Source organism: Ruditapes philippinarum, unplaced genomic scaffold (assembly GCF_026571515.1).
Source record: "Ruditapes philippinarum isolate M1 unplaced genomic scaffold, ASM2657151v2 ctg17_1_1_1_1, whole genome shotgun sequence".
NCBI lineage: Eukaryota > Metazoa > Mollusca > Bivalvia > Venerida > Veneridae > Ruditapes > Ruditapes philippinarum.
Genome location: NW_026865484.1, coordinates 967,609 through 990,057, shown reverse-complemented (window position 1 = coordinate 990,057; position 22,449 = coordinate 967,609). Strand labels below are relative to the sequence as shown.

At 32.5% G+C, this 22,449-nt stretch overlaps 2 protein-coding genes across 2 annotated transcripts in view; one reads left to right on the top strand and one right to left on the bottom strand.

Moving 5' to 3' along the window:
- The window catches only part of LOC132729294 (mitogen-activated protein kinase kinase kinase kinase 3-like), a 79,539-nt gene that overhangs the window by 37,825 nt on the left and 19,265 nt on the right, over window positions 1-22,449 (top strand). The window contains exons 20-29 of the mRNA XM_060715019.1: window positions 3,520-3,604; window positions 4,252-4,331; window positions 5,725-5,785; window positions 6,528-6,636; window positions 7,597-7,759; window positions 8,541-8,641; window positions 9,031-9,113; window positions 10,035-10,100; window positions 11,064-11,090; window positions 14,342-14,434. Of these exons, the coding sequence (XP_060571002.1) occupies window positions 3,520-3,604; window positions 4,252-4,331; window positions 5,725-5,785; window positions 6,528-6,636; window positions 7,597-7,759; window positions 8,541-8,641; window positions 9,031-9,113; window positions 10,035-10,100; window positions 11,064-11,090; window positions 14,342-14,434 (868 nt within the window). The remainder of the gene's footprint in view (window positions 1-3,519; window positions 3,605-4,251; window positions 4,332-5,724; window positions 5,786-6,527; window positions 6,637-7,596; window positions 7,760-8,540; window positions 8,642-9,030; window positions 9,114-10,034; window positions 10,101-11,063; window positions 11,091-14,341; window positions 14,435-22,449) is intronic.
- Window positions 16,494-19,251, bottom strand: LOC132729303 (uncharacterized). Its single transcript, XM_060715036.1, has 4 exons — window positions 18,790-19,251; window positions 18,171-18,235; window positions 17,374-17,616; window positions 16,494-16,947 (listed from the first exon to the last, which is right to left on the bottom strand). Exons 1-4 carry the CDS (start codon window positions 18,966-18,968, stop codon window positions 16,514-16,516), a joined length of 921 nt encoding a protein of 306 aa, XP_060571019.1. The 5' UTR covers window positions 18,969-19,251; the 3' UTR covers window positions 16,494-16,513.

The following is a 22,449-nucleotide window of genomic DNA, read 5'->3' as shown; positions in this document are numbered from 1 at the left end:
ACTCAAAAAATAAGAACTGCAGGGTACCGGTCCTTGTGCACTGCACTTCGCGTTATTGAAAGAAGCATGCATACCAAGTTTGAAGTCAATCAGACTTATAGTGACTAAGTTATGCTCCGGACAAGCTTTAGGGGACGCCGACAACGACACAGACGCCGCCGACACCGCCGACAAAAGTAACCCCTATATGTCACCTTTTCAAGGCGACACAATAATTAGCATCAATGAAAAAATCCGCCACTATATTTTGATAATCGGCACTTTTATTTCTATTCAACGATGAAATTGTTTTAGAGATCTCATCTATTGTTATTTGGGTATCTAGCTGCTCGACGTGTACAGGTGAATCACGTGACTGTGAAAAATCGTCTGCATTAAAGCGGCTGTGTTGCGTATTGCAAATACGCGAAAAATGATCAACAAAAGCATTTAAATTTTGACAATTATTGGCTTTCGATTTACTTTTATACTTATTTTTATATTTCCAAAATTTGCGGGGAGACGTTTTACACATATCTGAAAGATTTGATTTCTCCTTAGAATAATATAAATATTTTGCATGTCTCTTAACCCTTGCATACTTAGTTCTGCTTGTCAAAAATAACAACATATTTTCATTAGAACTGTTCAAAGCAAAATTTCGTTTTTTGTTTGGAAAATCTGATTTAGCATTTCTGCATTCATGATTAAACCATGGCGATTTTCTATTATTTTTTTGCTTATTTTTATGAAATGTTTTACCATGACATTTATAAGATATATCATAAATCATTTGAGATAAAGTGTTTATACAATAGTCAATATCATTTTCACCTGACATAAGTTTATCACATATATTTTCAAACACATGTCTATTTTCTTCCAGCAAGTTGCAAAAATTATTATTATTTTCAGTATTCCATACAATTTTATTTATTGGTGGTACCTTGTATATTTTGCTATTACTTTGACTATAACTTAATGAAAATGAAATAGGACAGTGATCTGAAAATTCTGTCATATCCATAACACATACATCGTTCAAAGAGGAAAAATTTTCGAAATCCGTTAAAAGATAGTCCACTGTACTCATAACAGCTCTGTTTCTAAATTTTGAATGAAAAGTACAAAAACCTGGTTCTAAACGCCCATTAGCTATGATAATTTTATTTTTTTTGCACAAAGTTAATAATTTGTAACCAAAAGAATTAACGTGTGTATCGTTGTTTGATCGCTTCGGAATATCCTGGATCTCGTTCGTCGGAAGCGCAGTGAAACGATCTAAGTGAATGTTCTCTACATGGTCCAGCCTCTCACCCGTTCGAGCGTTGAAATCGCCCATGCAGAAGACTTGACCAAGGTCACTATATTTACGAATATCCTCATTTAATTGCTCAAAAAAGTCATACTCGAAAAGTTTGGAATTTACATCTTTATAAACATTTGAATCCTCAGGTGGAATGTAACATGTACCTAAGTAAATATCTGTTTCACATCCAAAATGCTCTTTTTTTAATTTAATCCAAACGATACCTTTTAAGTTTATATTCACAATCTCAAGCTTATTTACCAAACTATCTTTATAATAAATAACAATCCCTCCACTACTACGTTTCGCTTTTGACTTACTGTTAGGTCTAGGACCATGTACATAATCAAAACCATTAATTTTTAAATTTGTAAGTTTTGAAGTCCATGTCTCTGTTAACAGCACAATATCATATGAAGAGATGAGATTTAAAAAGTCAATATCATTCAACTTAGACTTTAATCCATTAATATTCCAAGATAAGATATTTAAGTATTCCCATTTTATTTCCTATTTAGTAATGTTGCGGGCAGAATTCTGTTGCTGGGCACTTGGAATTGTAGGCAAATTTTCTATTTCTTGTATTGGGAGAGAGTCTACCGTGTACATTTTATTATTGACGAAAAGTTAATAAGTTAAAGTTAAAAGTTTGTCCATATGTAGACTTGCTCGTAACCCAGCTTCACGCGCTTTCTTCAGAGACGGGTAGAGCAGTCTCCGTCGCTGCTGGACCGGAACCGGAAACTGATCGCTCACACTATAATTTATTGATCCTTTCTTGTCTAGTACTCTCTGTTTTATTTCAAGCTTGTCTTTATGATAGTTAAATTTCACAACAATTGGACGTTTTTTGTTGGCCATAAATTTTCCGACTCTATGCGCTCTGTCTATTTTCAAGGTGTTGTGTGCGTCTGCAAAACCTAGTGCATCAGTACAAAAATCTAAAATTTTCTTTTCACAGTTCTCTCCCTTTCTTTCAGTAACTGTCTCACATTCCGTAAAATCAAAGAATAATAAATTGTCTCTCATTGATCTACTTTGGACATCAATCAAATCCTCTGATACACGAGCGTAGTCCGACTTAAGCTTATCATAGCCGGATTTTATCTCACGGTAGCTGTTTTTCTCATGCTCTAACTGTTTTTCAATTAAGCTATGTTATTGCCCGATGTGAAAATATTTTTTATCGGATAATTAGCAGGTCAATTATTGACATAAAAATCTATTAATAGTAAGTGCATTTTTAAATTTTGTTTGTTTGAAAACCTGTATTCAATCTGCTTTTAAAGACTATTTTTTTTTGTTAAATCTGAAAATACTGATCTTGTCAATTGCATCAGATTTCTCTCGCTCTGTCCTTGAATGTAACTGCTTACGTAATTTTGGCGTGCTTTTTTTTTTTTTTTTTTTTTGAAGTTGTTTACTTTGACATTTTTACGCATTTGGACACCTTAATTGTATTGATGAAATATGATCAAAGCCTCATTATAATTCTGTGAGAATGGCTTGACCCATTTAACAGACATTCTTTCATAATTATTACTGTGAAAATTTTTCTTGACGTTTGTTTGAAAAGTCGTAAGATGAGATATATATATCCCGATAGAATATTAACTAACATCTTAACTTTATTAGAGGCGTATTTCAAGACAACACAAAATTTTTGGGGGGCAGATTTTTTTTTTTTTTTTTCATTTTCCCAAAATACGGAGTCGGCGGGTCAGTAACCGAAATATCAAAAAATAATGGCCTAATTTAAAATAAAGAAAGTGCCTTGGATCTTATAATTCTTTTCTGTGCAACTGATTATAAGTCACTTAACCTTTACCACTGTGGGTTTTAACCCTTTGTTAGGCTTTGGATTCTTTCATGTGAGGAAGCTATCCAACAAGTTTACATAAAGTTGGTGGTTCTACTCTGGCACTGACTTTGTGCTTGATATAATGCACTGATGGGCATCTGAAGTCTTTCTTCACCAGTAAAGCTGGATAATATTAATAATAATACTTAAAAACACAACAAATCAATCAGCTGATGGCTTTGCAAGCTGTTTTTGTTATCTGATGAGAGAAATAAATTCTTTTACATATTTAATTTTAGTTTTGAACTTTTCTTTAAACATTACTTTCTAAAACACAGGGCATTATGAAGAATATCTTAAGAATGAAAAGAAAAACATAAAGAGAGTTGTTATTGTTTTGACAAGGTATTGAATATATTATATATTTCAGATGGGTGCTTGTTTTTCAAAAGTGTTCAATGGTTGTCCATTAAAAATCAAATGTACAGCCAGCTGGATAAATCCAGATACTAGAGGTATGAATGAATAGCTTCTTTACCTTTTAAAATACTTGTAAACCTTGTAAACAGTAATGCATTACATATATGGAGGGGGCCTCCGTGGCCAAGTGGTTAAGGTAGATGCCTTCAAACCACTTGCCCCTCACCGTTGTGGGTTCGATTCCAGACAGGGACTTTGGATTCTTTCATGTGAGGAAGCTATCCAGCTAGCTTACGGAACGTCGGTGGTTCTACTCTGGTGCCCGTTCGTGCCTGAAATAATGCACGGAAGGGCACCTGAGGTCTTCCTCCACCAGTAAAGTTTGACGTCGCCATATGACCTATACTGTGTCGGTGTGACGTAAAACAAAATAAAAAAAACATGGAGATTGTTAAAGTTCGCCATTTGAATTAATTTAAAAATACAATTATGCAGATTTCTAAGTAAATGTATGAATATGTCATTTGTTAGGTGTAACAAAATGATATATATTTATGATATATTTTGTTCACACTGCAATGTAGATGGGTTGATGTGCCTCATATAAGACATAATTATGGAATAGCTTTACCTATTCTGATACATAAATCAATACATGTATTGTAAAGCACATTTTTAATTGCATGAAGAAATAGAACTTATATGTACATTGTATGTGATAATTATATATTTTTTTCTTCAGATGAACATATTTTAATTGGTGCAAGTGAAGGACTTTATACCCTTAATTTAAATGAAATCCATGAAGCTTCATTAGAATTGGTAAGTATTTATTAAAGGCACATTATGCCTTAGAAATGAATAAATCTTTACTTAGAAGGAGCAAACATAAATTTTATAACATTTAAATAATGGTTTTAGAACATGTAAGATACTTGATACCTGAAGAAAGTGAGGCTGAATGTGAAATAATTTATCATAAAAGAAGCATTATATAAACAAAAAAGTATTTTGACTTTTTAGTCATATTTGGACCTTACAAGTGTTTGAAGGTATTGATTATGCTTAATAAGTATTGCAATTATCGATTGTTAATAAGTTCTTTTGATCATGCTAGTAATTGAATACAAATCATGACTAAGGATGAAATTGAATATAAATAAAACAAGAAATGTGTCCATTGGACACGGATACCTCGACATTCTGCTGGTATGTCAGTCTCTTGATGGACAGTAAGATATACTGATAAGGGCAAATCTATAACCCCACCACCCTTATGTGGGGGCATAAAAACAGATTCATTTATTATGTCAAAATGGTGAATCGTTTCTATACATTAATGAATATTAAGATATTTACCTTAAAATGAGCAGCTACAACAACAAAATAATTGTATTTTTAGCTCGACTATTCGATAAGAATAAGTAGAGCTATTGCAGTCACCCGAGCGTCGGCGTCGGCGTAACCACTTATGTTAAAGTTTTTGTAATAGTTCAAATATTTTCAAAGTCCATTGACATATGGCTTTGAAACTTTGCACACTTGTTCACCATCATGACCTCAACCTGTAGACAGGAGGAGGTAACTCTATCAAGCATTTTGACAGAATTATGCCCCTTTTTCGACTTAGAATTTACGTTAAAGTTTTTGTAATAGTTCAAATATTTTCAAAGTCCATTGACATATGGCTTTGAAACTTTGCACACTTGTTCACCATCATGACCTCAACCTGTAGACAGGAGGAGGTAACTCTATCAAGCATTTTGACAGAATTATGCCCCTTTTTCGACTTAGAATTTACGTTAAAGTTTTTGTAATAGTTCAAATATTTTCAAAGTCCATTGACTTATGGCTTTGAAACTTTGCACACTTGTTCACCATCATGACCCCAACCTGTAGACAGGAGGAGGTAACTCTATCAAGCATTTTGACAGAATTATGCCCCTTTTTCGACTTAGAATTTACATTAAAGTTTTTGTAATAGTTCAAATATTTTCAAAGTCCATTGACATATGGCTTTGAAACTTTGCACACTTGTTCACCATCATGACCCCAACCTGTAAACAGGAGGAGGTAACTGTATCAAGCATTTTTTTTACTATCAAGCATTAAGAATAGTCGAGCGTTGCTGTCCTACCGACAGCTCTTGTTATATATATTTGTATGGTGTTTCAATATGTTGCTAGTCTAATATTTGTCATTTTATGTATTTCAGCTTCATGCAAGACAGTGTTCATGGCTATATGTAGTCAATAATGTTCTCATGTCAATATCTGGTATGTACTTTGAACACAAATTTCATATATAATTTATAAATTAATGAGCCTTTAATGTTAAATTTCTTAAAATGACAGACTTTAGCTGAACACAGTTTCAATCAAATTGCTGTCTTTGTAGATATCACAGTAGAATTGATTTTAACCACATTCAACCCATAACCAGTTAAATTTAGCTAATGGATTTTCTGGCTTTGAATTTAGAACAGTTCATTTAAATGTTAAGGGGCAATCATGACCGATTGGTTAAGGTCATTGACTATGGACCTTGTGCCCCTCACTTCTTTGGGTTTGAAACCCAGCAGGGACTTTGGATTCTTCATGTGAGGAAACTATCCAGCTAGCTTACAGAACGCCAGTGGTTCTACTGTTGTGCCCACTTGTGCCTGAAGTAATGTAGGGAAGGGCATCTGAGGTCTTCCTCTACCAGGCTGGAAAGTCACCATATGACCTATACTGTTAAAATCAATTTTAAGGGATTTTAATATTAAAATACAAGAAGTGACCTACTGTCAGTATACAGTCTGGTCAGACTACATGAATGTACAGACTGGCCTGGCTATAAAGGCTTATCAGTTCCAGTTTCAGCAGGTTTATGGGGTAAAGATAAAGAGTCCTGTGACTGTGCAATATGAAGTTTGTGTAATTTGATTTAAACAAGCATAAAATAAAACAATACTCTCATTGCTTTAATTGATAGTTGATATGCCAGTACATGTAATAGATGTATTTGTTGTTTCAGGGAAGACTCCACATTTGTATAGACATGATTTGTTGATGTTACATAGTAAACAAACAAACCGGTTTTCCCTACCCATGAAAACTAAAATACCTGAAAAACTTGTGCCAAGGTAGGTAACTCAAATAAACACTTTTTTTACAGTTTCTTGAGTACATTTTACAAAGGTTGCTATTGTTTTGGCATTCAATTTAAGCAGTTGCTATTTCATACCTTTATTAAGAAAGCAATTGGAATTTTTGTGTGTATGTGTCAACATTTCCAATTTTTACATTAATTTTAGATTTTGAAAACTACTATGCATTTTTTCATGTTAGAAATAAAACTGACTCTCACCATTTCGAATTTCAATAGTGTCTTAAATACTGAATTACCATTAAAATGATGGTTAAATTTTATAAAACTTAACTGAACAGAAAGATGTGTTTTGATACATTTATGTATACACAGTATTAAACAAAACACAAACATTCGTATGAAGGACATAAATCTAGTTCATGTTCACAATTAGCACTCATTATTTGTTTAACAGGAAGAACTAAAACATACATTAAAATATCCAACACACCTGTGAGTGTGAATGTCAAAATCTGAAAACAAAAGTAGCATGGCCTCATGGCCAAGTGGTTAATGTGTCAGACTATTAATCTAATGATCACTAGTTGCATGGGTTCAAACCCTGTCAGTGGCAAGAAGTTGTTTCTTTAAGCAAGAAACTTTACACCCGTTGCTCAGTACTGTTTGGTTCCAGGAACGGATTCGAAAATGTGTCTAAAAGCTTATAGCTTCCAACAAAATTAAACTAAAATAAATTTTGTATAAACCAAAAGTAGTTTGTGTCGTGCCCTGGAAGTTCCTATAAGTATGTCATACATTTATATTTCTATTGAATATTGATCTTACACATGTCCGACTGGCATTACTCAAATGTCTTAGTGTAATTTACAAAGCAGTTTTACCAGCGTATCAGTTACACATGATGACCGGCAATTACAATCATGACATAAATTTACCTGCCTTCACTGAAACTAATGATACCAAATTAACTATTATATTATATTATATTACTTAGGAAATATACAGCAACATCAAAGGTACCAGATACTAAGGGGTGTATGAGATGTTGTGTAGGTAGAAATCCGTACAATGGCTATAAATATTTATGCGGGGCTTTACCAACAGGGATCATTCTTATGCAGTGGTATGATCCTCTCAACAAATTTATGCAGCTCAAGGTTAGTGTTACATGATAATATATGAGCCGCGTAATGACAAAACCAACATAATGCGTTTGCGACCAGCATGGATCCAGACCAGCCTGCGCATCCTCGCAGTCTGATCAGGATCCATGCTGTTCGCTATCAGTTTCTCTACTTGTTATAGGGTTTGTAAGCGAACAGCATGGATCCTGATCAGACTGCGCAGATACGCAGGCTGGTCTGGATCCATGCTGGTCGCAAACCCATTATGTTGGTTTTGTCATGACGCGGCTCATATTATACTGATTGTACTTTTATTATAGTAATTTTAGTAATTTTGTGTGATATAAGTAATTACTACCATATTTTGCTTGGAACATTATACAAAGGAAAGTTGTGAATATTTTGCAATACTATGATTATGTGAAATAAAATATTTGGGTGTCCCAAGGTCTCTTCTTTTAACTTGTGCAACATTTTATCCACAATGAAAGAAATTTATTTTTGTGTCTTAAGATGTATTAAGGTACAGAATTTAACCTGTGTAACCACAGACCTTTTCTTGACCACTATTCCTTAACAAAAGTCCTTTTAAGATAATTCTTGTCACACTAAGATAGCAAGACAGTTTTTTGTTTCAAAGTTTTCCATAGAGATAAAATTTTTATTAGATATAACAATTATGCTCGTAATAGAAAATAGTTGATCTTACAAAGTTTATTGTTAAACTTTTAAGATTATTTATCAATGATTGATAACATATATGAATGTGAAATTTGAATGTACATACATAAATAAATATTGTTTTTGTTTGTAGATATACGAGTGTGATACTTTGCCAACCTCACCACCAATATTTGAAATGTTTATATCTCCAGAATTAGAATATCCCTTGATATGTTTAGGAGTTAGAGTTAGGTAAGTATTGCAATGTTTTGCATTCATTCTTTATGCCTGGATGCTTAGTAACATTTTTTAAAAAAGTTGTAAAATATATTACCTTATTTGAAATTTTACAGAATTAGTTGCTGAACAGATATTTAGGATATCTTCTTATGAAAGATAAATTGTAAAGTGTGTAGTATCATCTACACTGCATCTACACTGAAAGCACAAGAACAGTACTTTAAAACCCTCAAAATGCTTATGTTTAAGTTATACTAAGAAACATATGCCAGTAGAATAGAGCGAGGAAAGCCAGCTTTCTTTATTGTATAAGTCGTAATTATCAGTAAATGTAAAATATGGAAAGTCCATGAGACAAATTCAACATAGTAAATATTTTTGTATTTCATATATATTTGCAGATCAGACAAAGTCCCTCTTAGTTTTGATGTTATAAATCTGAACTCCACATCAAACTGGTTCCTTGACTTAGAACAGAATGAAGGTAAGTTATAAGCTGCTGTGACACACATTTGATTAGTCTAGGATAATGGTTTTTGCACGAGGAATTAAAGCTGCATGCTTTTGGATGAATAAAAGCTTTTAAGAATCCATCTAAGCAACAGTTAATCAATAAAATATGTATTCACAGTTTTCTTCTGCAAGAACCTTAACACTGATTGCTCAGTACTAGCTGGTTCTAGGAATAGCTCGAGAGTTGCTTTCTACACAAACTTAAAATAAATTCTGGTATTAACTAAAATCTTACTACTTTGTGAGTTAGAAAAATTTAGGCATTAGTTATAGGTAATTTCTGTGGATAGTGGGTTAAATAATACAATTTTAATGCTTGACAATGTTTACTCATTAGTTCCAAAAAAAAACAAAAAAAAACTCAAATCTGGGGGTTAATAAAAGAAATCAGCCTCATTTCTATGGATGCAGTTAATACAAAGTTTGTGCTTCAAACACAAATTTAGCTTCCAAAATTCTATACTTTTCATTTCTCAAAAACTTTGTATTCTTGGCATCTTATTACAGTTTCCAAAAAGTTACTCAATGGCCATAATTATAGATGAGCTATATGTTTTGCTTATTTAGCACTTTGGCAATTTGTAAGTCAGTAAAGAAATCAAAATATTGCTTTGTTCATATTTTACTACCTTTACAACACATTACTGCAAGCCAGTTCTACTTTCATCTATCATGATCTTAATCTATTATTAAAGCATTATTAAACAACTCCTTAAAGATTTGAAATTTTTACTGATTTCTGAGGCGTAATGTGCCTTTAATACATTGATTTAGAATATTGTATCAGAGGATGATACATACAGACAATACATGTACTTATGTGTATATTAGCCACTTTGTTGTTGTTGTTTTTTTGACAATGAAAAATTATATCAAATCCATATCTTTACAGGAGAACAGGTACCTGTGGTGAATGTAACACAATTAGAAAAAGATACAGTTCTCATTTGTTATGAAAGTAAGTGCAGACTATTTCTAATCTCTAGGAGTATTAACAAGTGTTTACACAATTAATCAGTCTTCACGAAAAACTTAAAAAAAGCTTTGGACATGCAGGCCAGTAACATTTTAAATCTAATAGGACCTGGTGATCTTCAGCCAGACCAAATATGCAGACGTTAATTCTTCCGGTAACAAATTGATGGGTAAAGGATAAGACTTAATTATTTTGAAAGAAGCATAATACTTCTTGCATTCTTTGCCATGTGTTGGCAGCTTTGAAAACTCTTAGAAGATTCCAACGTTTAGACATGAGTGACTCAATTTATCATTTATAGATCAATAATGGATGTAGGAATTAATTATTGAATATGAAAAACATAATCATTATCATTATCACGATTATTTGTTAATAATTCATTTAATACTATACAGGTATAATAGTGCATCAGTAATATATGACACAGTTTGCTACATTCAAACTATTTTTACACAAGATATAGCAAAAAAAAACCGACCATATTAACCAATTGTTTAATTTTCATAACTGTAACGTGCAGTACGAAAATATTATTCAAGAAAAAATGGCGACCTCTATTACTTGATGCAAATCAGCTATCTTTTGCAGTGTTTTGGTCATTTGGGACTGAAATTGATGGGTTTTATTTTACATGACCTGTTGTATTAACTTTTCCATACAGCTGGTTTGTTTGCTAGTATTATATAGCAAGGAAAGCATGAAATAAATACTGTAATATAGTCCTCATTCTGTTATGAAAAAATATAAGGTTTATTTAGAGTATTTTAATGGAAATTTTGTATTCATATTATTTCATCCATATTGAGAAGTTTTACTATGTGAAGCTGGCAGTTATAACACTGATTAAAAAAAGCAAAATTTGTAATATCTTTAAAAGTCTATAAAAGTCTGCTTTGATGTAGAATCATAAGGAATTATATGAAGAAAAACAATAAATTGCAGGATTACTTAAAGTACATACGTTTACAGGTAACTTTTTATGTTAAAAGTGAATTTCTTAAGGAAATCAGATTTTCGCAATATATTCATGCATATACATAATACTAGCTTTGTATAATATACTACTCAAAAGTTGCTTAACACCAAGAAAATGTTTGGAAAATGATTTGCACTTTTCATTTACTGATTTCTTTGATGATTTTGACAAAGCTAGTAATGATAGTTATTGTTTGGAATAGAAATTCAAATATTCATCTCATCCCAAATTTGCTTGATAGGGTTAATAAGGGTCATGTGATCAGTGCAGATTTGCAATTGCAATATTTACAATGGAAGGTGAAGAGATGGATTAAAATTATTATTAAGTGTATTAAGAACCTCAACTTCATACTATATCTCTCTTGAGTACTGCCAACCCCTTTTGTGAGTGTTAACGGTGTGCTCTAGTGAAGGACAGTGAGATAGGAATATCCATCCCAGCTGATACAGTCCCAAGTCTATGGTAGAGCTGTCTATAGCAGGCATGCTCGACAATGTTAACTGCTTGAAATATCTCCCCAGGCATTTGCTATACCTTAGCATGATACAAATGATATATGGGAAGTCAATGGGACTCATATTAAAGAGCACAGTTGGCTAATTTGAACATGACTTATGGCCCACTGATACCATATGCATGTTTATGGCAGCATAATTTGTATGTTTGTATCAAAGACACCTATCTTCTGACCTAAGATACATTTCTAAAGTTGTTGTGAAACAATAGATTGTATGAGTTTAGTGTAACAAAATACTTTTTTCATGTTTGTCTGTTCTGTATGACAATGCTGTCTGACTATTGTGCCTTACTCTTAAACCTAACTTAATATGCTTTTGTGATTATCATTCACATTTAGAACCCTTAATGATTGGTAGCCCTTGTTCAACCATACCAAGACAGATAATGACCTCATTTGACCCACCTGATGTATTTGTTTACACCAAAAGAAAGATTCTGACAATGGGGACAATAAACTCATGGTGTTGTTTGGTCATTATGTTGCAAGGTTATAATACAGGTTAATGTCTTGATAAAAAATACATGTAAAAGTCTGACAGAGGTGGTCACAATGCCGAATTAGATACTAATCTATTTTCTCAATGACCTTAATAGTGGCATGGTCCTATTTATGGGATGGTTATAAGGTGGTGTTTTACTGTATTACAACAGACAAACTTAACAAGGGTGTGTTAACAAAAACTTGGTGTTATGCAAAACTAGAGTGGTATATACATACTGTTGCTTTACATGTTATATTTACCATGATTATTTCTATATACTGCATACTTGAAATGCTTACAGTATAATTACTGTTAATAATTTGTCAAATGAGACAAACAAAACAACAATAATTTTGAAGATACTCTTTATGTTGACTTTAAATCCACTTAAATTGTTAATTGATAAAACAGAAAATGTATAATAGAATCATGGTATATGTAAAAAATAGAAAGGGAGATGTATATCACTATGTACATATGTTTCCTGTATTGGCAATTTAGTGACCATTTGGTAAAAGACGAGTTAACATATAGATACACTAAGATAGTTCTAGTAACACACTTATACAAATGATATTGTACACATGTACACACGGTGATTTAGATTAGATTGCAGAGAGGGTATTTGTACCAATATACTATAACCAAAAATACATTTATGTAATATTAACATGTGATCTTACACCACTCCTCATTCATCCAAGCTTTAAATTCATCATCATTTCATTTGTTCATCATGCAGTGTTTTTGCAAAAATGTAAGCTGAAACTTCCACCCCATCTCTTCCACTTTCCTTTCATATTTAACCTATTTTCATATAATGTAATATGTTTATAAAAATATTGTAGTCTTGTTTCTGACTGTTTGTGATAAAATTCATTAATTGTTTTAAGTGATAAATGGATGACCTGAATTGTTTAACAAATTATGAGGGAACTCCCTAGTAGAAATTATGGTTTCTAAGTTTTAAAGTTAGTCTTAAATCTGTCAAATGAATAATGAATGTAAATGCTATATATAGCTTAGACTTGAACTAATATACTGTTCTAGAATTGAGTTCTTATAACCAACCTAAGCCAGAAGTGGTGGCCTGCACATATGTGAAGTCGAAACTTGCTATTTAATTCACTTGTTACTAAATATAGTAACAAAATTGCCTTTGATTTTAACTGATTATAGGTGTCACATGACTGTTTATGAGTTTGTGGCCTGGGGCCGAAAAGTCATAATTATAATCAGCCCGCTGAACACGAGTACGTGTAGAAATTGAAACAATGACATCACATTTTACGTCATTTAAACAGCTAGCTGTAAAGTGAAGTAGGTTTTAAGCAGGGACACCTTGATTTAATAATCATATTTTGTACAAACACAGTTTTAATGAAGAAGAAAAAATACAACTATTTCATTCTGGGATAAATAAAAACTTGCTTCGTGATTTTTATACACATAAGCCAAGGGAAGCAACTCTGTATCAGTTTTAGTACAGTACAGTGACAGAAATTTCAATGATAGAAATATTAAAGTAATTAAAAATAGTGCTACTGTTAGATCTATCAAGTGTATTAAAGACATAATACATTTCATAGAAATATTTTTTGTTACTCAATTTTCTAAGATTTATTCATTCATCCAATAAACAACTAATTATTTTTTTGTAAATCATGTACAATTTATTTATCAGATTAAAAAAAACAACTTAGATTTTCTGGTAAGTGCTTTGAAGTGGGGAGTTTAACAATTTAGAAGCCATAAGGAATGGTGCACTTGTGAAAATGAGAAAACATTAAGTTTTTGCAAGGGGATTGTATTTGTTAATTTGATTGGGTAAAAAATCAAGATAAGAAATGGTATTGATTGTTTACCTATAATGTATTTGAGTTTCTTGCAGACTTATGATCAATTTATATATATATTATGAGCGTTTTCAAGGTTTTGTCAAGAAAAAAAACATTATTTTCAAAAATGTTATACATTGATAAAGAAAAATCTTTAGAATGAGAAAGTTACTAGCTCCTCATTTATTTGCTAACCATTTTGCCAAAAATACAGATTTTGGATTTTTCAACAGCCATATCATTCCATTTATTGATACGGAGTTGTAATGCAATTACATAAGATTTTGTGACCTTATCCCCTGTAAGGCATAAAAGTATTATACCTGATGATATGATGTCACAGTTAGATGGTAATATACATGTATAATTATATTATTAATGTATTTTTGGCCTTGGTTTCAGAGTTTGTGAAGGCAGTGAGCATGTCTGGAAAATTGAAGTCCAGTAGACGGCAAGCATCAGAACTACATTTCGATTTCTCCGTAGAATCTTTAGGTAGGTCAAGTATAACGACATATTACAGCAATGTGGGGATAATAATAACTTCATACATTTTATATAATTGTTATATGTTATTGTGTAGTCAGTACTTCTTAGCAGATTTCATCACCTTAGTGCAGTAAAAGTTTCACTCCTATTATAGTTAATAGGAGTGAACCTATTACTGCAATAATGCTGTAAAATGTACTATTGAGGTTTTTGACAGAAAATGACTACTTAGTTAGATATGGGAAAAAGTAAATAACATTTCTCATGCCCATATTTAATTTCCTAAATTCTACAAATATAAAAGTTCAAATGAACAGAAAATCCAAACAAATTGTATAAAAACACAAAATTTTCAATGTTCTTTTAAAGATTTTCACCATTATGTCATTTCCATTAGTCAAATTCTTTGGTGGTACAAATCAGCTTTGTTTGGTTGCTGAACCATAAACACAAATTGCAGGTGTAACAAGTGCAACAATCTATTATATGCAGTGATTCCAATAGATATATCAATAGTTCAATGAACTTCAATCTCTTTGTGTTTTATTTGTAGTCCTTTATTGCAGAAGGATCCAAAAGGTGATAAAGGGCAGATCAAAAGACATTGTTGAGTGATTTATTAAAACATTTCATGCTTGAGATAAATATTATCTGTTTTGATTGGTCTTGCCATATTACCAGTAAAGGAAAGTGAAGTGTAATTGTCTTGGTAACATACAATATCACTATATGATGCAGGCTCTGTAACATATACAGTTATAGGAATACAGTTTCTGCCACTGCTCTTGTAATTTATTTAAAACATAGTATTACATACAGTAGTAAGTTAATGCTGCACTATTTATTATGTAAATTATGTTGAAAGTTGTACCATGTTCTAGAAAAAGCTGAGTTACTATGTCCAACTTAAACAGATTTAGATTTAAATGATGTTTAGTGAGTACTGTTGTCAGTATTCAGAGTAAATGTTAGCGTGAAGTAAAAACCCTACCAACGCTGAGAAAAATGTAGTGCGCTGTTAGCAGATGGGTCTTGTATCTTATCCCATATACTATGAATAGACTGTACTACATTCAAAACACAAATTCAGCTGGTAAGGAATTGATAAACCCTTAGAATGCTAGCAATAACGATAATGGAGGTATTCCAGCAGTATAAATCTAAGTTAGACCATCTGGCACAATGGTGCCAGCTGACCTGTATGATTTTTCCTGGTTAACTTAACATTTCTGTATCAAAATTCTATATCAGTGAACTAAAGACAGATCCAAATTTATGTGTATTATTACCTAAATACACTTTGTACTGTCTATGAATTATGAAGCATAATACAATACAACATGTTAAATGTGCATAAGATTTTAACATTTAATTTGATATGGTGCCACATTAAAACTGTACTCTGAACCTAATCTAGTAACCTAGTTAACTTGTGAATTACATGTATATTTAAATATAAGTCTTAGAATGAGCTGTTCAGACACTTTCATAGAGATGTGGTGTGGCAGCATGGATAACGCGTCAGACTAGTAATCGAAGGATTGCTGGTTGCCTGGGTTAAAACCCCATCATGGGCAAGCCGCTGTTTCTGTGAGCAAGAAACTTTACACTCATTGCTTTGTACTGGTTGTTTCCAGGAAGAGGCGTCTGTGGTCGAGTGGTTCAGGTCGTTGACTTCAAACCACTTGCCCCTCACCACTGTGGGTTCGAATCCCGACAGAAACTTTGGATTCTTTCATGTGAGGAAGCTATCCAGCTAGCTAACTGAACTTCGCTGGTTATACTCAGGTGCCCATTCATGCCTGAAAAAATGCATGGAGGGGCACCTGAGGTCTTCCTCCACCAGTAAAGCTGGAACGTCGTCAAATGACCTATAATGTGTCGGTGTGACGTAAAACCCAAATCAAACAAACAAACAAAGGTTCCAGGAACAGGTTTGAGAGTGTTTCAATAAGCGTAAAGCTTCCAATAGAATCAAACTAAAATAAATTAATATTATAAACTAGACACTCTCATAATTTTGTATCATTATTTTATGACATTAGATTACAAAGCAAACAGAAACTGCTGAAAAATATAAGTTATTTATTCTTTATCTTTATCACTTTCATCTTTTTCAGATGTATAAGGAGATTTGATATTTTTGTCTGTAGCATTCACATTTATTGCTTCTTCCGATATTGCTCTTTTCTCATTTGCTTTGGTATAATATTCCAACTTTGCTTCTAGGACTTGCCTCTTTAATTCAAATATAGCAAACTCGTATTCTTTTCTTTGGTAAATAAGTTCTGTTTCAGCTTTAAACTTTTCTGTTTCTGCTCTCATTTTTTCAAGTTCAGTAGTTTCTAGTAACGTATCAGACTGGCTCTCAAGTTTTCTTTTCTTAGGATTTGGGTTACCAAGATTGTCCGAGGTTGCACCTTTGAAAGAACTAAATTTTGCATTATTTCCTTGAATACTGATACTGTGGTTCTGTACAGCATCATCTGTCATTGATGTGTTGGTGCTAGAGTCATCACCTGAAATAATATACAAATAAATGTACTTGTATGCTTGCTGCTATAACAGCATTTTGAAAATAGTATCATGAATGAAGTTGGTATTGAAGGCTCTTACGCTTGCTATGGACTGATATAATAATAGTTTTTGTAAACATATATGAAGCACAACTTATATCGAGCATTGATAAGATTAAAAGGTTGGATCCATGAAAGTCACATTTCTGAGTTTGAGCCCTGTTCCCAGCAAATGTTTTGTGTCACATCTTGATAAAAGATACAAAGAAACTATTTGTTTAACATTACTGATACATGTGACTTTGTAATAGTTGGTAGTGACTAAGAGCTTGGTATCAATACTGAATGTGGTAACTGCTGCCTTCAGGTATTTGACCATTATACTTGTATAACATATTAACATAACAAAATGAAGTAAATGATAGTTACTTTCATATTTCACTGTGGACGGAGCTGATACACTCTGTACTGGTGGCAGATTTAAAGGGGACAATGTAATAGGTATTGTAGTTGGCAGTTTAGGCAGCAGTACTCTGTTGGCTATGGGTGTTGGGTTTAGGAATTCCTCATCCCCCTCAGCGAAGTCTTCCATCATTAACTTCATGGCTGGAGATACTATATGAGGTTTTACAGTAGCAGGACAGTTTAACATATCCATATACAGCTGTTTAGCTGAAAGAAAAAATGTTATGATTTAAATATGAATTCCTTATATGAATGTAATTAATTTGAGATAGTAAACAGTTGTAGTCCTTGCTGTATGTTTTGTTGGGATAGTATAATGTAATCAGACTGGCAGACTGAGTGACTAAAAATTAACTCTAACCATTGTAAGCTTGTATCCCAATAGATGATTTGATATGTGGGAGATAACATCCAGTGTACATAAATTCTAATCTGTGTAGAGGTGTGTCTGTGATTTTCTCCCACCAGTTGAAAAGTTGTTGTATAAACTGAACAATGTTGTCATGACAAAAAAGTTTACCAAACATAGCATAACCTTTTTGCAAGCCAAAGACCATGGGACTAGTATTAACAAGTAAGATACCTTTTTCCCATACTACCCCCCCCCCCCACACCCCCCCCACACACACACAAATACTTTACTTGGCTAGTGAAAGGGGTCAGTGTCTTATACATGTGACAAAAGCACTAAGCTGAATGTCTTGAACATTTTTAATCATTTGGCAAAAACAGAAAACAACTGGTATTTAAGATAAAATTACCTCTTAGCTTGAGATTCTCATGCTGTTTTTTGACTTGCTCAAGAGTTCTTGGAAAATGGGTTTCCCTGAAAGAAAATAATTATACCCACAGCGTATAAATATGTTAAATGTTGAAATAGCAAGAATACAATTTACCAATATCTATAACAGCATCAACAGCAAAAATAATGCTTCATATTGCACAATAACTCTCCTTTCTGGATGTGATATCACAATATACATCAATAGATACCACACTGGCAAACTGCTTAATCAATATTACAGTTACAAATATTATCCAACTTGTTGTTCTATATTTAGCAGTGTGATGGTGAAAAGTTTTCTATTTATTTTTAGACAGCCCCATAATGTATTTCTATTTAGTCCACTTAAAATCAATTTAAAACATGTAAAAATAATCCATTTCAGAGTTATCACCACATTTATTTGAATTAATATGGTATTTGAATACCTTAAATTTGATCTATGTTTACAACAAGCAAATTCCCTGTTTATAACAATTACATCAGTTTAAAATTATGTTACCATTTAACAGTGGCAATTAATACCCCTGTTATAAAAAATCTCCACATACATTATATCCATACTGTATAATATTTGGTTTACAAGTTAAACTTACGCATTAAGGGCAGTAAGAACTTCCTGCCAGGCTATTCCTATAGCATCCTTCATGTTGGCATCCCCTTTATTCTTAGCTAACAGTATCTCTTTTCTGGCTCTTATATTCTTCACCAAAATAATCTTATCCTGTTCAGTCCAGTTAGGGCATCTTGGCCTTCTAGGTCCAAATGATTCCATCACAAAGTCAGTATTTCTGTATATAGACAAAGCTCACTCAGATTCTTTAAAGAAAAACAAAACATTACTTGCATAAATCTCATAAACTTTAATCTTAAATCTAAGAATTTTCCTCCATTGCTAAGCTAAGTTTTCACTGTTATGATATTCACCAATATTATACGGTGACCTACATTCATACTGCCTATAAAATGCAGTATAAAGTAGGGAAAAATCTCATCTGAGTGGATCAATCGTGTAAACCACTTAGGTTGTTCTAATGGAGAGCAGTTCACACTTAGTGACTCCACACAAATGTACAGATTATGCTAAAGGGGAGAAAATATGCTGTAGAGTATTGTTTGTGCTATTAAATGTTTGAACCATATACATCAAACACATTTAGGTAGGGGATTAAGACGGTTTTAAATATTTTAACTTAGGTAAAGTTAAAAGATATATGTTAAACACTTAAACCTGTGCATAGAATGATCTTTAATACAGGTGTTTATTCAGTTTAAGTGCTTTAATTTGGTCTACTGTGTGTCTGTACCAGTGGTATTTCTTAATTGATTTACTGAATATTTCTCAAATTGATACATAATAAATTTATGTTAAATGAGAAAAAAAGGGAGAGTCTATATAAATTATGTGGTTTAAGTGTTGCTTCACTATTTCAATATTATTTAATATTTTTTCCTCAAAAACAAATGATATATTTTGATATCTTTCTGCTTGATGATACAGAACTAACAATAATAAATAAGTAAATATAAACAAATATCCATCACTTATTCATTTCTCAAGGTAATAAGAAGAACAAGTATCATAAACTAAATGATATATTCTGTAGGGAATGGTTTAAAGCTGCATGCCTCCAGATAGCAAAAAAAAATCTAGAAAAGTGTACTAAGATTTTAGAAAAGTAAACACAATCGAGATTCAAGTAATAATTTACATGTTATGTGCGATTAATGACTGATATTGCAGTTTAAGGGCTAATTTTGCATATTTTGACCTCTTTTTTGGTAGTTTATTTGGATTGTAAGTGGTGTTAACAATGTGTAAATCTACTTTCTTTGTTCACTCTACAATGTTTTACTTTTAAATACATTTTTATGAAAAATAGCATGAATTGGGAGGCATTTTAAGAGATGCTGACCCTTAACCTAACAATGTTCTCTGTTAACTCTTTGAATAACTTTTAATTTAACTTAAGGTGTCCCAAAAAACTTAGTAGGAAACTAAGCCCCACTTTAGTTAAAACATTATTTATTTGTGCTCACTTGTGAAGAAAGCTTGTTTCTTATCTGAACCACTCTTTCTAGTTTCGCCAGTACTGGTGTCCAACATAATTATCAGAAAACATGATTTTAATTACTCCAGTTGGACTCATACCCACAATCCCTTGGTTGAGAGACTGAGACCTTTATCACTGAGCTACCAGACCTCTTTGAGTATGCAACTGTCATTTGAAGTATTATGTCGTTTAAACAGTATAATATCAGTTTAGAGTTCTATTCTGGTGACATAACAATTTATAGTTAAAAATGTTAAGAAGCAAATTATTTTATTCAAGTGGCCTAACTGGGATAGCTATCTCAGTAAAACAAGATTCAGTTACCTGTGAATAATTTATCTAATAAATGGTTATCTGTAAAAATTGGAAAAGTTTTGCAGGAATTATCTTTGTATACATAAATATTATTATACCTGTGTAATGTAACAAATATTGATCTGTTAAAAATTGTATGCAGCTGCTGTTTTTTTTGTGTTTATGAAAAAAAAATTGAGGTCATCCTGTTGTGAACAAAGACATTAAATATTGCTTTACTATAATTATGAGGAGGAAACAACATGAAATGTGGACATTTTATCTATTCTATCTTCATGGGATGAATGAGAAGAAGTTGTCTGAAAAAGGACTGTTTCAAAATTTCATGCTTAATGTATGTTAATTTCCATGTTTGCTTGAACATTATTGAATGGCGGCGTAGCCGAGTGGTTAACGCGTCAGACTAGTAATCTAAGGATTGCTGACTGTGTGGGTTCAAACCCTGTCAGGGGCAAACCGTTGTCTCCTTGGGCAAGAAACTTTACATTCATTGCATAGTACTGGTTGGTTCCAGGATTGGATTCGAGAGTGCTTAGATAAGCTTAAAGCTTCCAGCACAATCGAACTAAAATAAATTTGTATAAACCAACATTATTATTGAAATACCTCTAATTCCATTAAATAGTAGTAACAGTCAAACTTTCATACTTATTCAGAGGTATTGATTGATTGATATTACATCTTGTGGGTTTCTATTGTCCAAAAATATTTACCTGCCCATTTTGTAAACATTATCTGGTGGTTTGTTGTGGCAATTTTAGCTTAATCACCACAAAGTGTGTAAATCATCATTAAACCATACGAAAATCCATAGGGAAATCCATTGCTTAGATTAAAAGCATTGAGGTGCCGGTTACCAGGGACACATCACAAGGCGGAATAGCTCAGTGATAAAGTGCAGCGTTCACACACAAAAGACTCGAGGCCACCTACTTCAATTTTTTTTTGTACTGCGCTGCTTTTCTACTCTTGTTTAATTTTATACCGTCTATGGCAGTGTCAGCAACACTGACACAGCTAGTGAAACCAAACTGCTACAACTTGTTTGAAATTATTTTGTTTTATTATGTTCATGTATGCATGAAAAATTAAAGGAAGTAAAAGATGAGATTTAAAAAATAAAGAGTAAAACAACAAGGTTTTTATTATGTTGTTACACTGCATGTTTTAAAAGAATAATAGAAGATTAATAACAGATTCATGCCAATTTTCATGTAATTTTTAAAAATGTTTCAAAAAGTAAAATATTGTCACAGGAACAAAAAAATCTACAAAAATTACCAAAAATAGGTCTGAATATTCAAAATTTGCCCTTACTATGGTAGTCACCTAGTAAAATTATTGTGATAAATACAACAAATAAAACATGTTAATTATTTCTGAATATTTTTACTTTTCTAAAAATCCTAGTACATTTTCTCAAGGTTTATTTACTTGAAATAGTTTTGCTCATCTGGAGGCATGCAGCTGTAAAATGAACTAATTATCCCCCGCGATGGAATCGGGAGGGGGATATTGTTTTGGCGTTGTCCGTCAGTCCATCCTTTCATCCGAATTTCGTTTCCTGACTAGTTCTCTGCAACTACTGGCTGGAATTCAACGAAACTTTATGGGAATCATAAATATCAAGAGGAAATGTGCATATCGTCGCCTTGTTCCGGTCAGACACTTTAACTCAGATTTATGGCCCTTGATTAGTTATGCAGTATGTATATAGAACAATATACATTTCCGCGCTACTTCTATGCAACTACTGGCTGGAATTCAACAAAAGTTTATGGGAATCATCAATACCAAGAGGAGATGTGCATATAGTTGGCTTGTTCTGGTCAGACACTTTAACTTATGGCCCTTGATTAGTTATGCAGTATGCATATAGAGCGAACT

Excerpts from the sequence above, each read along its gene's own strand:
- LOC132729303 (XM_060715036.1), bottom strand. The coding sequence starts at position 18,968 with ATGGAATCATTTGGACCTAGAAGGCCAAGATGCCCTAACTGGACTGAA. Across the intron at positions 17,617-18,170 it reads TGAGAATCTCAAGCTAAGAG|CTAAACAGCTGTATATGGAT; the intron begins GTAATTTTATCT and ends TTTTTCTTTCAG. Across the intron at positions 16,948-17,373 it reads GTCCACAGTGAAATATGAAA|GTGATGACTCTAGCACCAAC; the intron begins GTAACTATCATT and ends ATATTATTTCAG.